Source organism: Diceros bicornis, chromosome 9 (assembly GCF_020826845.1).
Source record: "Diceros bicornis minor isolate mBicDic1 chromosome 9, mDicBic1.mat.cur, whole genome shotgun sequence".
NCBI lineage: Eukaryota > Metazoa > Chordata > Mammalia > Perissodactyla > Rhinocerotidae > Diceros > Diceros bicornis.
The window spans coordinates 8,796,859-8,811,152 of NC_080748.1; the positions used below are offsets into that span (position 1 = coordinate 8,796,859).

At 38.8% G+C, this 14,294-nt stretch overlaps 1 protein-coding gene across 3 annotated transcripts in view; it reads left to right on the top strand.

The window, feature by feature from the left end:
- Positions 1–1,294: 1,294 nt before the first annotated feature.
- NUP58 (nucleoporin 58) overlaps positions 1,295–14,294 on the top strand; it is a 50,665-nt gene continuing 37,665 nt past the window's right edge. Inside the window, exons 1-6 of one of the 3 annotated variants that reach the window (XM_058547868.1) lie at positions 1,295–1,523; positions 6,198–6,340; positions 7,435–7,470; positions 10,121–10,270; positions 10,911–11,048; positions 13,413–13,523. In XM_058547868.1, coding sequence (XP_058403851.1) covers positions 1,417–1,523; positions 6,198–6,340; positions 7,435–7,470; positions 10,121–10,270; positions 10,911–11,048; positions 13,413–13,523 — 685 coding nt within the window. In that variant the 5' untranslated portion in view covers positions 1,295–1,416. The remainder of the gene's footprint in view (positions 1,524–6,197; positions 6,341–7,434; positions 7,471–10,120; positions 10,271–10,910; positions 11,049–13,412; positions 13,524–14,294) is intronic. The other 2 variants (XM_058547866.1, XM_058547867.1) reach the window with 2 other exon arrangements.

Here is a 14,294-nt window from a genome sequence, read left to right on the forward strand (position 1 = left end):
CCTGTCCTGATCCTTTTGCCAGAGGGAATTGCTTCTTCAAACCCACATTTTTCTTATGTTTAAAGGTCGCTCATAGCAATCTTATATTTCGCCTTATATTCTACTTTTTTCTGTACTTTTTTTTTATCCCTTCCACTTTGCAGTTCCTCTAGTAGGTAGCACAGAGGCGACTGAGCGCTGCAAAGCCGGAGGCAGCCATCCAGGCGGAGCCCCAGAGCAAAGGCCCCAGGTCCGACACTTAACACTGCAGGATACGCTGACACTACCTGTGGACTGGACAACACCCTTTGACATCCAGGGGCTTGGCCAGTTCTGTTTGCTCAGCACCACTAACAGGACTGGCCACTCCACCCACGAAAGGACGCTCTTCTGAGCCCCCTTGGTGGCCGCCACATGAGGCTCGCAATGACTGCCCCTCACCGGCTCCGCACCCACGGAGCGCTGACGTGCTGCTCACGTCCTGGGACGGATGAGTGAACTCAAGGCATACCTCGGAGATACTGTGGTCGCTTCCACACCACAGCCGTCAAGTGAGTATCACAATAAAGCGCATCACACGAATATTTTGGTTTCCTAGTGCATGTAAAAGTTACGTTTACATTATACTAGAGTCTATTAAGTGTGCAATAGCATTACGTCTAAAAAACAATGTACATACCTTAATTGAAAACTACTTTATTGCTAACAAAAGCTAACCATCATCTGAGCCTTCAGCGAGTCACAATCCTTTTGCTAGCGGAGAGTCTTGTGAAAAACGCAGTATGTGCGAAGCTCAACAAAGCAAAGCACAACAAAACGAGTATGCCGTACTATCGATCGCTTTCCAAACCGTCAGGAACAGACACGCTCAGTCCTTCCTGGGGAACGGGTGGCACCCAACGAAAGACTGGAATCGCCCCCTTTTCTGAAAGAGGGGCTTGGACTGCTCAATAGCGCCTGCCCAACTCTGGGATTCTGCGCGTCCTTTTTTGGTAGTAAAAAAGGATATGAGCAACAGTCAAGAGTCAACGGCCATAAAGTACAAAACACCGTAGCACAGGCGCCGAGAGAAACGGCTTCGTTGGGTTTTAACCAGGCGCCCTCCCCTTAACAGAGTAGGCGGTGGCCCGACCCCACCTCTCCCAGGCTGCCTTGCGCGGCGCGCCGACCCCATCCCCGTCCCAGGGTTCCCTGCGCGGCGGGCTCGCTCCCGTGGGCTACGTGCGCGCGGCGGGCTCGCTCCCGTGGGCTACGTGCGCGCGGCGGGCGCCGGAACTCCACCCACCTGGGCCTGGTCTTGGCGGCCGCTGGGGCTGGAAGTTCCCGCCAGGCCCGGGCTGGGGGCGGGCGATGCTGCCTGGCCTGCCCCGGCTTTGAGGCGGGAGGAGCGTCCCAGACAACTTTCACCTTGCCGACCGCGCGGAGCCCCGGGCAGCCATGTCCACGGGGTTCTCCTTCGGGACCGGCACACTGGGCTCCACCACCGTGGCCGCCGGCGGGACCAGCACTGGCGGCGGTTTCTCCTTCGGGACAGGCGCGTCTAGGTAACCGCGCTTCCTCGCCTTTCCGGCCCGGGTCCTCTCCCGGGGCTCCCGGAGTGGGGAGGGGTCCCTCCTCTCTCTCTTCTCGCTGTCTCCTTCCTGGTGGGCCTGGAGAAGAAGCCTTGCCCGGCGCCAGCTTCGTAGGCGTCCCGCTCGCCGCCCTGCGCGGGCCCTCCCGGCGGCCTGGTGGGAGGAGGGCGATGGTCTGTGTGTGGTGAGGACCCCAGAACCTACGATGGTGCGGACGTTGTTCCTACCGAGCGAGGTCTGGCGGGGTGAAAGGGCCTGGATTGCACCTCTTGAGCCCTGGCGATGCGTCAGTCTTAGGCATAGAATGAATGTTGAACGAATGAATGAGACCATAGCTTATTGTGACTAAAAGACAATTAGTAGAAAATTTTAAGCAAGACAATTAAAAATTTCTCCCTGATAATTCAGATTCCAGTGCAGGTTTACGGTTTTGGACATTACAGGGCTTTAATGATTTCATGGTTATTTTAAACAAGCTTTCAAGTCTTTCTGCCTCGTGGGACCCTGTCTGTCCTTTTTTTGGTTTGTTTTAAATACTTTCTACAGTATTGGTGATAATTTTGAATAGTATAGTATGTGCAAATGAGTATATCATAAGTGAGAATGTTGTGTTGTAATGACTCACATTGTCTTTTACTTAAATTGCAAGACGTAGGTAACATATTCATCGTTTTTGTGCAACTTGCTACACCACCACTTCAGGTGGTGACAAAAATTTGGGTAGCAGAGGTCCAGAAAGAGGCAATTAAAATAGTTAGAGATCATTCTAATTATGAGACATTTGATCTTTAGAACTCAGTCTTTTGAGGATAAAACTGGAGGAGTTCATTAAATCAGGAAATGTACATAGAATGAGTTACAAGATACCTTCTGAAGCTTGAAGAATGTGGTTGTAGATTAAAAAGGCAAAAATACCTTCAGCATTGTCTGTATTAAAAGGGGTGGGGGGGTCACAGACTACACAGTCAAGTCAGAAATCTGAGAGTTTTCTGCGTAGTCAAGTCAGAAATCTGAGAGTTTTCCTTAATACCTCCGTTTCTCTCTACACACTTACTCAGCAAGGGCTGATAGTTTTAATTCTTCAGTTTCCATTTGCTTCATTTCCAGTGCTACTACCCTGTTGCAAGCTCTTATTTTTCATGGAACAAATATTTATTGCACTCCTATGTAGTAAGCTCTGTTTTACAGGGTAAGATAAATAAGAGTCCTACTCTCTTGAGGCTGACATTCTTACAAAAATACTTATGATCACTGCCAGGTGTTTAACCAGTAACCTTTCTCCTGTTTGAGGAAAACTTCTCCCACCATATCTTACTTGGATTAATTCAACGGAATCCCAATTGCTGTCTCAAAAATCTACTTTTAGGTCAATCTTTTTACCACATTGTAACCAGAGTGACTTTTTAATTCCCTTTGCCTCTCTTCAGTGATTTTCCACTATCACTGAAATGAAGTAAAAATAAATCTTACCATGATCCGCAAGATCTAAATAACCTGGAACCTCTTCAAACTCATCCTGAGTCTTTTGGGGGAAAAAAAAATAAATAACATTTACATTAACACCCAGTAGAGGCACACAAATAAGTAACTGAAACAAAGTTTCAAAGAAAGATAGTTACCGTTGCTTCGTGTGATGTCGTTTGATATTTTCTATTCTGTTCCATTTCATTTTTTTAAATGCTGGTTGTGATCTGCTAAATTGATTTTATACTCCTCTGATGAGTCCTGATCTTAGTTTAAAAAACCGTGCTCTAGCAACTTGGGCTTTTTCTCAGTTCCCCAGGTGGGCTTGGCCAAACCTCTTCCCACTTTAAGGCAATTCGTTTTGGCTTGGAATTTCCTTACTACTACCTGACCTGTATGCCAAGCTGATGCCTACTTTGGGGACACTAATGGTTGCTTCAGAGGGGTCTTTTCTGAGCTGTCAGTCTAGAGGAGGTCTCCATCCTCATAGTACTCTGTACCATAGCACTTATTACTGTAATCAGTTCGCTGTATTTTTTGTTGACTTGTTTATTGTCTGATCCCAGCAATAGAATGTAAGCTCCATGGTGGTGGAGGCCTTTTCCTACTGTTTTTCTAGTTGACAGAGTGGAGCTCAATACGTATTTGTTGAATGAATGAATGATTAATTAATCTCTTTCTCTCACTGACTAGAAACCTCCTGAGGGCAGGGCGTGAGTCTTATTTGCTACTCCATCATCAGTCCCTATGACAATACCTGGCATATGAAAAGGGCTTTAATAAATACTTGTAGAGTGACTGAGTAAATGAATTATTAGTAGTAAACTAGAACTTTACACAGGCTTTTGAAAGGCTTGGATAAACTGATAGAAGGAGAGATAGTCTAACATCTGTCCGTTGGAGTTCTGGTTTGGAGGCCTGACTTCCCTTAGCGTCATCTGGTGATTTGGTCCCTTTAGGTAAATCATTTTGGAGAAGTTACTTTCCAAGCCTCAATTGCCGCATCTGGAAAAGGGGTATAAAGCATTTACCTCAGAGAGTGATTGAATGAGATAAAGCGCGTAAAGTATTTAGCATCACATTTGGCACTTAGTAAGTGCTCAATAAATGTTAGCTATTCTGTTAGTTACTAAGTCCACATAAGGCAAGCTGGGGAAGTTAAAATAACATGCCTGACCTGCTGGAGTCCACTTGGCTTTTCTACAAGACATCCTGTTGAGGCATTGGCAGGTAATACTGGGTTGAGGCAATAATTGGTCAGGTCTGGGGTAGCTTTTGTTTTTGTTAAAGTAAGTAAATTTCTCTGCCACAGAGAAATTTTTCTTTTGCTTCTCTGGTAGAGTAAGAAGATTTCACTTCGGTGTATTTCTTTGGTTATGTTTTCAACTTTAGTTATGAAACACTTCAGTGTGTCTTCAGTTATCTTAAGTTGTCAAGAAATTTTAAATATTTTAATTGACTAAAAATACATACTTTCACTGTACATCTTTTGTATATTTGTGGAATAACAGTAGAAACAAATGGAATCACTGATTTGTTTGGGAGGAAGGGGAGCATATTAACCATTTTGTTAATTTGATTTCTTCAAAATTTGCAAATAATGTTTCTTAAAATACCTTTTAATTCAGTTGATTAAGTATTTAAAGATCTGTGAGATTTTGCAACCCTGCTCTGCCAACCCCCTCTACTTCATACACCCAGGGGCACACACATGTGTGCTCATAGGGATCATTTTTAAAATCAGTGGTAAACTACGACCCACTTGGGGTATGCCCTCCCCTTTTTCCTAACTCGGTGTTGATGACTGATTTCAAGTTCTACCTCATTAATACACTTCTCCCTCTCCATTCCCCTCACAGTGATTAGCTGCCATGATACCTTGTACATAATGTGTTTAGTTGAATTTATAAGTGTTAGTGATAACAGTAGTAACAACATTTGTTGAGTGAAGTTAATTCACCCTGCATAATCTCTTAATCTTTATAAAAAATTCTGTTAAGTGGATACTGTTTTCTTATTTTGCAGATAAGGAGATAGAGGCTCAAAAAGGTTGAGTAATGTCACACAAGTAGCAGCACATTGGGGAGCTGGTACTGGAACCCAGCCACAACACTACTGCCTTCCTCTTAAATTGAAACAACCTTGGCTTTTAATCTTTTTAAAACTGACATTGGGTTCTCTCATGGTGATTATTCTGTATGGAAGGACAGGAAGAGAAGTAATAAAGATACATATTTAAGATGAATGGGATTTCCCATTATGTTATACACGTTGTTATAATCTCTCTTAACTCTGCTACATAATTTTTGGAGTGTCACATTGTCAAGACTTTTTGCTTATTTTCATGATTTGTTCTCCTGCCTATAGATAGCAAATCTGAGCCTCTGAGACTTGATAAGAACAGTTGAACAGTGGTGAACTTTGTTCACATCACTTGTTATTATCAGCTGCTCTTTTAAGCTTTCAAAAACTCGCTGAAGATTGCTGCTGATGAACACATAATCTTGATAGAGGACGTAATCTTGATAGAGGGTAATTTTGCTTTGCATTTTACGCTTGCTTGGATATGTCTGTTCTTGTCCCTCTCCCCTCCCCCTACACCCAGTTCTTCTTACTGCTTTTTTGGTGGCAAGATACCCCACCACCACCATGCATATGGTAATATAGCAATAGAGAGATGGTGAAGACAACTTACAATAACTTTTCTATTTCTGGATATATCTTCCTTTATATTAGTAGTTGGTGAAGAACAAATGAATTTAGCCATGTGAACTGTGCATGAGTAGTTTAAGAGGAAAATGATCTACATCTGTAGGATTTCCTTATGGCCATTGGCCATTTTAAAATATGTGAGCTTTCAAACAAAAACTGGTGAAAGCAGAATATGTGTGAACCTGTTTATGATTACTTGGGGTCTAAAATCCTCATTGCTATAGATTATGCTTTTCTTGAAGACTGAAATTGTATTTTTTAAGACTAATTTTATATGTGGATATTAAAGAGAACAGAAAAATATTTGAACTTGGTTGGTTAAAGGTAAATTGTTAGTTCCTTTTGTATCCTATGGAGATGTATTAGATATGGTAAATGAAAGAAAAGAATTAACCTTGAAGAGTTAATTTTCATTTCTCTTAAGTAAATATTGGCTCTAGTAGACTTTGTTTTGTGTTTTTTATAAACAAGCAATCCTTCTGTGGGGCTCAATTTTGGAACACTTGGAAGCACCTCGACTCCAGCAACTACATCTGCTGCTTCAGGTGGTTTTGGAACTGGGCTCTTTGCATCAAAACCTGCCACTGGGTTCACTCTAGGAGGAACAAATACAGGTAAGGAGGATTGTCACATTTTCAGGGAGTAGGCTTGAGATATTTATTCTTTTTTTAGGTTCTGTCCTGTATCTCTTCCCTTTACAAGAATCATCATTGGTGGCAGACCTAAAAATAGTAACTACTACAATGAAAAGAAATATAGAGATGTGGAATTAGTGATAGGCCCAGTCACAGCTATGATCTACTTTAGTGTATGGAAGGAAAACACACACACACACACACACACACACACACACACACATTTAGAGAATTAAAGAAGATGTATCTCATTAAATATAATGAATTAAAGTAATTAAAATTTTTATATGAGATTGTGTGATGCCGTTTTACTTTAGTGAAGATTGTTAAGTCAGGTTGACCAATTTGGACATTAATTAACTGTAGCATGGATGGGACAGTCAGCACCTTATTTTGCTGTAACATAATTTATATCGCTAAGAGATGTTTTAAATTTTTGTATTAAAACAATTGTTTCATTAAGAAAAGGGCAAGAGGTAAAGGTTTTTGATGGACATTTCAATAATAAAAAGTTTTTTTCATTACTTATGGGTATTTTGTTATTATAAGCTAAACATGTTTCACTGGAGCTGCCATTTAAAAAGTTTGCTTCCTGCTTTACCCTTTATCCTCTACCTTCAGAGCCTCTTGGTCTCTGTTACCACCTTTTGCATTGACCTTCCAGCTTTGATTACAACACTTTTCACAGCCACACATAGAATATGAAAGAACTGCAGGAGTAAATATGAGATCAGCCAGGGAGCTTCTTGAGACAGCTCTGTGTGCCAGTGTTTTGCTTTGAGTAGCTTTTTTTCCTCCTTGCTTAATTTTGTTATTAACAATAGTTGTTTGCATTTTACAAATCTTATTTCCTAATTAGTGACATTCTGTACAGCTTGTGATATGTAAACCTGTGCTATAGGAAGAGTGCTTATATTAGGGAGTGGTTATGGTGGAAGATATTGTGATACCTGTTGGTCTTATTAGCAGTATTATCACTCCCTGAAGGTGATTCCAACTCTTGCCCTTATGACACACCAAAAGAATGCCATCTTCCATTGATGATTAAGTTTTATTTCTCTTTTTGTTCCCAGGAATAGCAACATCTATAACTACAGGATTAACTCTGGGTAAGAATTTTTGAGGAAAGATCCCAGATCTGTGGTTTTCTACTCTTCTGTTTCTTAATAACTCACAGACCTGGGGTATAGAAGAAAGCATGTAAGGAACTAAAAATAGACCACAGATACTAACTTTCAGTATTTGAGTTTTTAAAAAAATCAGTGAGTATATAGTATTTTTTTTAATTCAGAAAAAAATTTTAAATACAGAAATGGTTTTTCTCTGGAAATTTATTTCACGTTACATTTTTGGTCATTTAAGTCCTGGTAGTGGAAAAAGCACCAAACTATAGTCAGAAGTCTTGGAATTAAGCCCTGGTTGTGCCTCTAAATAGTTGTGAGGCCTTAGACAGGTAATATCTGGCAGCTTTTAGTTATCTATAAAATGAGGTGTTGGACTAAAAAGTTTTTGGATTCCCTTCCCTCAAAAACATTGTAGTTTGCTATAGTGATATGCTGAAGGGAATGTGGATAACTAGGGTTACAGCCTGTCTTGAATCTGGATGGTAGTAAATAATGTGAAAGGAAATGAGAGAATGAAAGGGCCTTGAGGAACCTCAATTAAAATTAAATTAAAAATGGAAATAAATTAAAGATTGGTGGACTTTATTTGGCTGCTACTTACCTCTTGTCAACAGAAAACACAACACGTCTGTTCAGCACCAGAGTTTTAGACAGGATTGGCTACAAGGACAAGCAGTTAGGTCCCCTTATTTTCTGAGATGGTAGAACCCATACATGATTTCAAAGCACTGTACTCTGGCAGGAACTTCCAGTTGTGATAAGGGCAATCCAGAAGATAATTTCTGGCTTCTTTTGTCTCAGTGCTTTCAGGAGAAGCTGAATGCAGGTGATTCATACATTTCTTCATTTACTATTTTTGAGCAGCTACTGTTTCCTAACTCAGTGGCCTTGGGTATACATAATGCCTTGAACATTCAGTGTTAGCTGTTGGTGTGGTAGTGGTACTGGTGGTGAGAATGGTACTGATGTCAGGAACTGCAGAATACCTGAGCAAGACATTCAGTCTCTTGTGAGGTGAAGGAAACAGGCAGGTATTATATGTTCTGGTGTCATCTGATAAATGCTCTAACAGATGTATGAAAGACGCCAAGGAAGGCAGAGGAAGAAGAGAGTTGGAGTTTATTTTGGGAGAAGAAAACATTATTCCAGATGAAGGAGTGGAAAGGGCAAAGGCCCAAACATAAAAGGATCCAGGGAAATAGGAAAAATACTTTGTTCTTGGAGTTTAGGATTCAGAGGTAGGAATGGTAGGGAGAGAAGATTTAAAGGGCAGGTCCGGACCAGATAGGAAAGGCAGTTGTGTACCAAGCCATTAGACTCTATTTTAGAGACTAATGGGAACCTTAGTGGAGCTAATGGGAACCTTAAGTCTGGGGGAATCACCAGGGTATTATTTTGTTGTTGTTCTCTCTCTCTTTATTAAAGTAACTGAGATAATTCCAAGAACAGATTAGAGGTTGGAAGAGACTGATAGCAAAGAAACAAATTAAGAGGTTATTGTAATAATGCTTGAGAGAGATATGGCCTGACCTAAGGTTTTTGAGGATGCTTGTAATCCAGGGATGTCTTTGAAGTAGAATTGACAGGATTTGTGACTAATAGAATGCAGGGGAGAGAAGGGATGCCAAAGATGATTGTGGTTTCTAGCTTAGGTAATTGAATTGACCACGGTGGGTGATTTTTTTAGGCAAGTTTTTTAGAGGGAGACATGTAGGGGTCCAAAGGGATATCCAGTTAGAGCTAGCCAATGAAGACTCAGGTAGATGTAGATTTAGGCCCATGTACCTATAGTGGAAATTCGGAAAGTGGGTGAGATCTTTTGGGAAGTAGGGGAGCTGGAGTGGAACCATAGGGAGTATCATTTACGAAGTGAACAGAGAAAGGAGATCTACAAAAGCAGACTGAAAGGAGTAGCACAGGGAGGGGTAGGAAGAGAGCTGGGAGCTGACAGAAACAGAAGTCAGAAGGAAGAGGATTTTAAGCAGTAGAGAGTGGTCATTTATGTACTATTGGAGAAGAGGGACTATTTTTCTGCTGAGTACAATGGAAAGGAAGAATAAATGCTGTGTTAGGTAAATCTAGGGGTAGAACTGACGTTGGATTTCAATATTACCACGTTGATTGGACTTTCTTTTGCTTTTCTTTTTGTTTGTTGTTGTTTGTGGTTTTTCTTGAGGAAGATTGGCCCTGAGCTAACATCTGTTGCCACTCTTCCTCTTTTTTTTTCTTTTTTCTCCCCAAAGCCCTAATACATAGTTGTACATCCTAGTTGTGGGTCCTTCTAGTTCTTCTGTGTGGGATGCTGCCTCAGCATGTCTCAGTGAGCGGCGAGCAGGTTAACGCCCAGGATCCGAACCAACAAACCCTGGGCAGCCGAAGTGGAACGCGTGAACCTTACCACTGCGCCACCGGGCCGGCCCCTTATTTTGCTTTTCTTGACTCACAGGTCTATCTTTTCAGTATTCACCATGATTTGGTTCCAACTTTTATATTTTTCTCTCTCATACGTACACAAGTACATAACATCTTTGTTCTCTCTACAAAAAGTAGGATCATAAACTTTTAGGGATCCTGATTGAAACTGATATAATACATATACAGTTATGGTAAAATAGGATTTTTTTTTTTTTTGAAGGAACACCAGCTGCTACGTCTGCATCTACAACAGGTTTCAGTTTAGGATTCAATAAACCTGCAGCATCTGCCACACCATTTGCTCTACCTATTACTTCTACCTCAGCTAGTGGGCTTACTCTTTCGTCTGCTCTGACGTCAACTCCAGCAGGTGAGGTGGAATGGTAAAAAGTTGCATTTTATGGTTAAATTTTAATTTTATTTGGTTAGCATAGTTATCCACCTTTATTAAAGATAACTTCAGTTTGGGAAGATTTTTATTTCATTCATTTAGCAGTTTTGACCTACTAAATTGATTTGTGAAGAAGATCAGCATTGGGCATTAAAGCAGCAGAGGCCATCTTGGAAGTTGGTCTTTGTTTACATAGCGAAGCATGGGAGAGGGTAAGAGAGATAAAATGTAAAAATATTAAATATCTCCTTTGTTTTCAAGGAGCATTTTGGTGACAGGGAAGCATCAAGAGTTTACATAAACCTTGCCTGGCTTAGGATTCATTCAATTTTAAAGGTGAAATTGGTGAACTGGGTTGAAAACTATTATTGTCCGAAATCAATTTCCTAATACCATTCTGTTATTACCCAAAGCCCTTATTTCTGTCACTGGGTTTTGCTTTGAAGGTGCTATTTCTCTTTATTCTTAAGTATATATAATTTTATTTTTAGTGAGTAGTTTTTCCCAAGAGCCAGTTTTATCATGGACATCAGTTTTTTTGAGAAAATGTTTTGTATTTTCTATGGTGTTCTTAGGAATGATGTTTCTTTGTGAAGGCTTATAATCTCACTTTTTATAGCATCCACAGGATTTACTCTGAATAATTTGGGTGGAACAACAGCCACAACTACGACTGCATCAACAGGCCTTTCTTTAGGGGGAGCCCTAGCTGGTTTGGGAGGTTCGCTCTTCCAGAGTACAAACACAGCAACATCAGGTAATTGATGGTATTTACTCTCCAGAAATAGTAAATATTTATATTTAAATTTACTTTATTTTAGCCTTTTAAGCTGGTCACTTTGTCTCTTTAACCTGTATATATAACCCTTTAGTATAAGAACTGAATTATAAAATAATGTTTTTTATACATAACTGGACATCTTAGCCATATTTTAGAAATAAATTTTCCTGTTTCTCAATATTGACTGACTAGATAAGGAAACAGAGAGGGGCCCTGGTCAGTGAACTGTTCTAGAGAAACTTGTCTTTTTAATAAATGGCAGTGGAATAGTTGTCGATGGTGTAGCACCTAAATGCATTGTAAGACAACTTGACCTTTTAAGCCCCGGTTCTAGGAATGGCTTTCCATTATAGACATTAGGAAGGGGTATTAGCATGTTTTGAAGGCAAAATTTTAAAACACAAATATTAAATAATTTTATTTTAGTCAGGCAAAATACTAAAGTACCAGTTCACCTGGCAGAGGATACTGAATTAATATGTTATATCTTGGGTTGAATTCTCATTTCATGCGTATTTTGAAATTAGCCTCATGTTAAGGATTCTACAGATGGTTTGAACATTGGCTATAGTTAATGCCACTTTAGGAAAGCAAGTGGGGCATTGTGGGAGTGAGAAAAGCCTTCTTATTTGAAGAAATTGTGTAATTGCCTCAAATAGCATTGTAACATCAAGAATTTCTGTTTGACAATTCACAGATTAGGAAAAGTTGATACATGTTGAAATCACAGAATTTCCAGTAGTACTTAGGCTAATTTATAATGGCTATTTAATTTCGGAAGTTTTACAGAGCACCTAATGTGTATCTGCTACTTTACGTTACTGATACTTTACGGATACTGATACTGTGTGCGAGAGATGAAGAAATATGACTTGATGTTTTCTATTACAGCTATAGTTCTTTCGCATGTTCTATTCAGGTACCAAATTTAATGGAGAAATTTCAGGTCAGTGCAAGGGGAGAAAAGAAGTTGGTCAAGATAACCTGTAGAAATTTGTAGTGTTCAAATTTGCATTGATCTTTCAAATACTTATCTTTGTCATTATTGTCTAACTTTGTGGGTATTCAAAATGTCTTCTAATAACCAAATCACTAGATGACTATAATGTATATTTTTTTGCAGGGTAAATATTTAAACCTCTCTCCCAAACATTCCTATGAGAGCAAAACACAAAAATAATAGAAAGGAGAGGTAGAGGGTTGTTTTTGTGTCTTGTTATTGAGTTTTTAGGTCTGTTCTGATTTTTCTTAGGCTCTTGACACAGTAGTCAATGCTTAATTTATGGTTATGTTAACCTAAAGGTGCCATTGATTTTTTTAAAAAATTAATAGCAGTTATTTATTGAGCTACATTTTTCACACATTGCCAGGATTTAAATCCAGTTTTCAGTTATCCCATGCTCTTACCCAGTACATCCTACTGGTTCCTCTGCTTTTAAAGTAAATAAGATCTTGTCTAAAAAGGACCACAGTTGGGAATGCATGGACTTAGATAATTTGCCAATGCAAGATCTTTGAAATTTTGCTACTTTGATTCACAATATACGTTAATGACTTAAGATTAACTGTAGTCTAGCCGCTTTAATTCCTTTTGTCATGAGGTAGGATTTAAATAAACGTCTAAATGTTAAAAAGTCTGTTCCTTTTTGCAAAGGTTTTATGAAGAGAGCTTGGGAGTGTGAAATTTTGATGATGTTTGAACTGTAAGACTTCCAATATCAGTTCTTTAAATTTCATTAATAGTAAAGCTATTTGCTTTACATTATACAAAAATCTTGTAAATTCATACTAGATTATTTTATTTATTTATTTATTTTTCCCCACCTTTATTGGGGTATAATTAACAAAACTGTATGATACTTAAGGTGTACAACGTGATGATTTGATATACATTACATATACATTGTAAAAGGATTCCCCCCATTGAGTTACTTAACACATCCAATGCTAGATTATTTTAAACATATATAATTCCAAAGCATGATAGGAAGACAAGATGTATTCATCTGAAAATATACAAACTAAAACTGCTTTTGTAGAGGGGGTTTAAAAACCACGAATAAAATTGAGTGTCCACGTATATCGAATTAACAGATACATTCTGATCCTTTTAATAAAGAAAAATCACATCATCCAAACTGCATATACCATTGAATCCAAGCAAGATTATCAGTCTTTGTCCAAAGCATGTTCTAGACTTGTTTCTTGTTATTTGCCTAAATCAAGTATGAAGAAAATCTGGGATCCAATCTAAAAGCATTTGAGTGCTTTGGTCAATAAAGGGAAATGATTATAAAGACTTTCGGTGAACTTTGTAAATGATGGTTGGCTTATTTGTAGGACTTGGACAGAATGCTTTAGGCTTGACTTTGGGAACCACGGCAGCTACTTCAACTGCAGGCAATGAAGGCCTTGGTGGTATAGATTTTAGTAGCTCATCAGATAAAAAGAGTAAGTAATGTTATTGTAATTTTATGTTCTAACAGTCCTGTTGAGGACTTAAATTCTTATGTCTGAAAGATTATTAGTTATATATTCAGTAGTAGAGTTTTTACTTTTAAGTTTGTTTGCATTATATTTCACAAATTTTGTGTGTTTTGTGCATTTAAGATTTTATTTTTATAGGAAAATGAGATTTGTATGTGCATTTTGTCTTATGTAGCTATCTTAATGTGTGTATTAATATATATTTTTAAATTGGGATCATGATATATGTATTGTTTATAACCTGTTCTTTCTCATATAATATATCTCAAATATTTGTCAATGTCAGTAATTATTTAAAAATATTTTAATGCTGCTTAGTACTAATTTTATGAATGGATATATCACAATTTAGTCAACCTAACAGTCATCCTATTCTTAGTGTTTGTTTTCAGTTCCTTTCCTCTGGGAAGTATGACTGTATTGGGCATCTTTTTATGGAGAGAGGCCACTTAGTATTGTAATTTAAGAGTGCCAGTTCTGGAGCTGAATTGCCTGACTTCAAATCCTGGCTCAACTATTTACAAGCTCTGTGACCTTATACAAGTTATTTCTCTTCTCTGTGCTTCAATTTCCTTATCTATAAAGTGGGGAAAAATAATGGTACCTACTTCATGAGATTGGTTTGAGGATTACTACTTGTAAAACCTTAATAGAGCTGGGCACATAATAAATGCTATCTTGGTGTTTGCTTTTGTTAGAAATTTTTGTTCATATTTTGGGTTTTTTTTTTTTTTT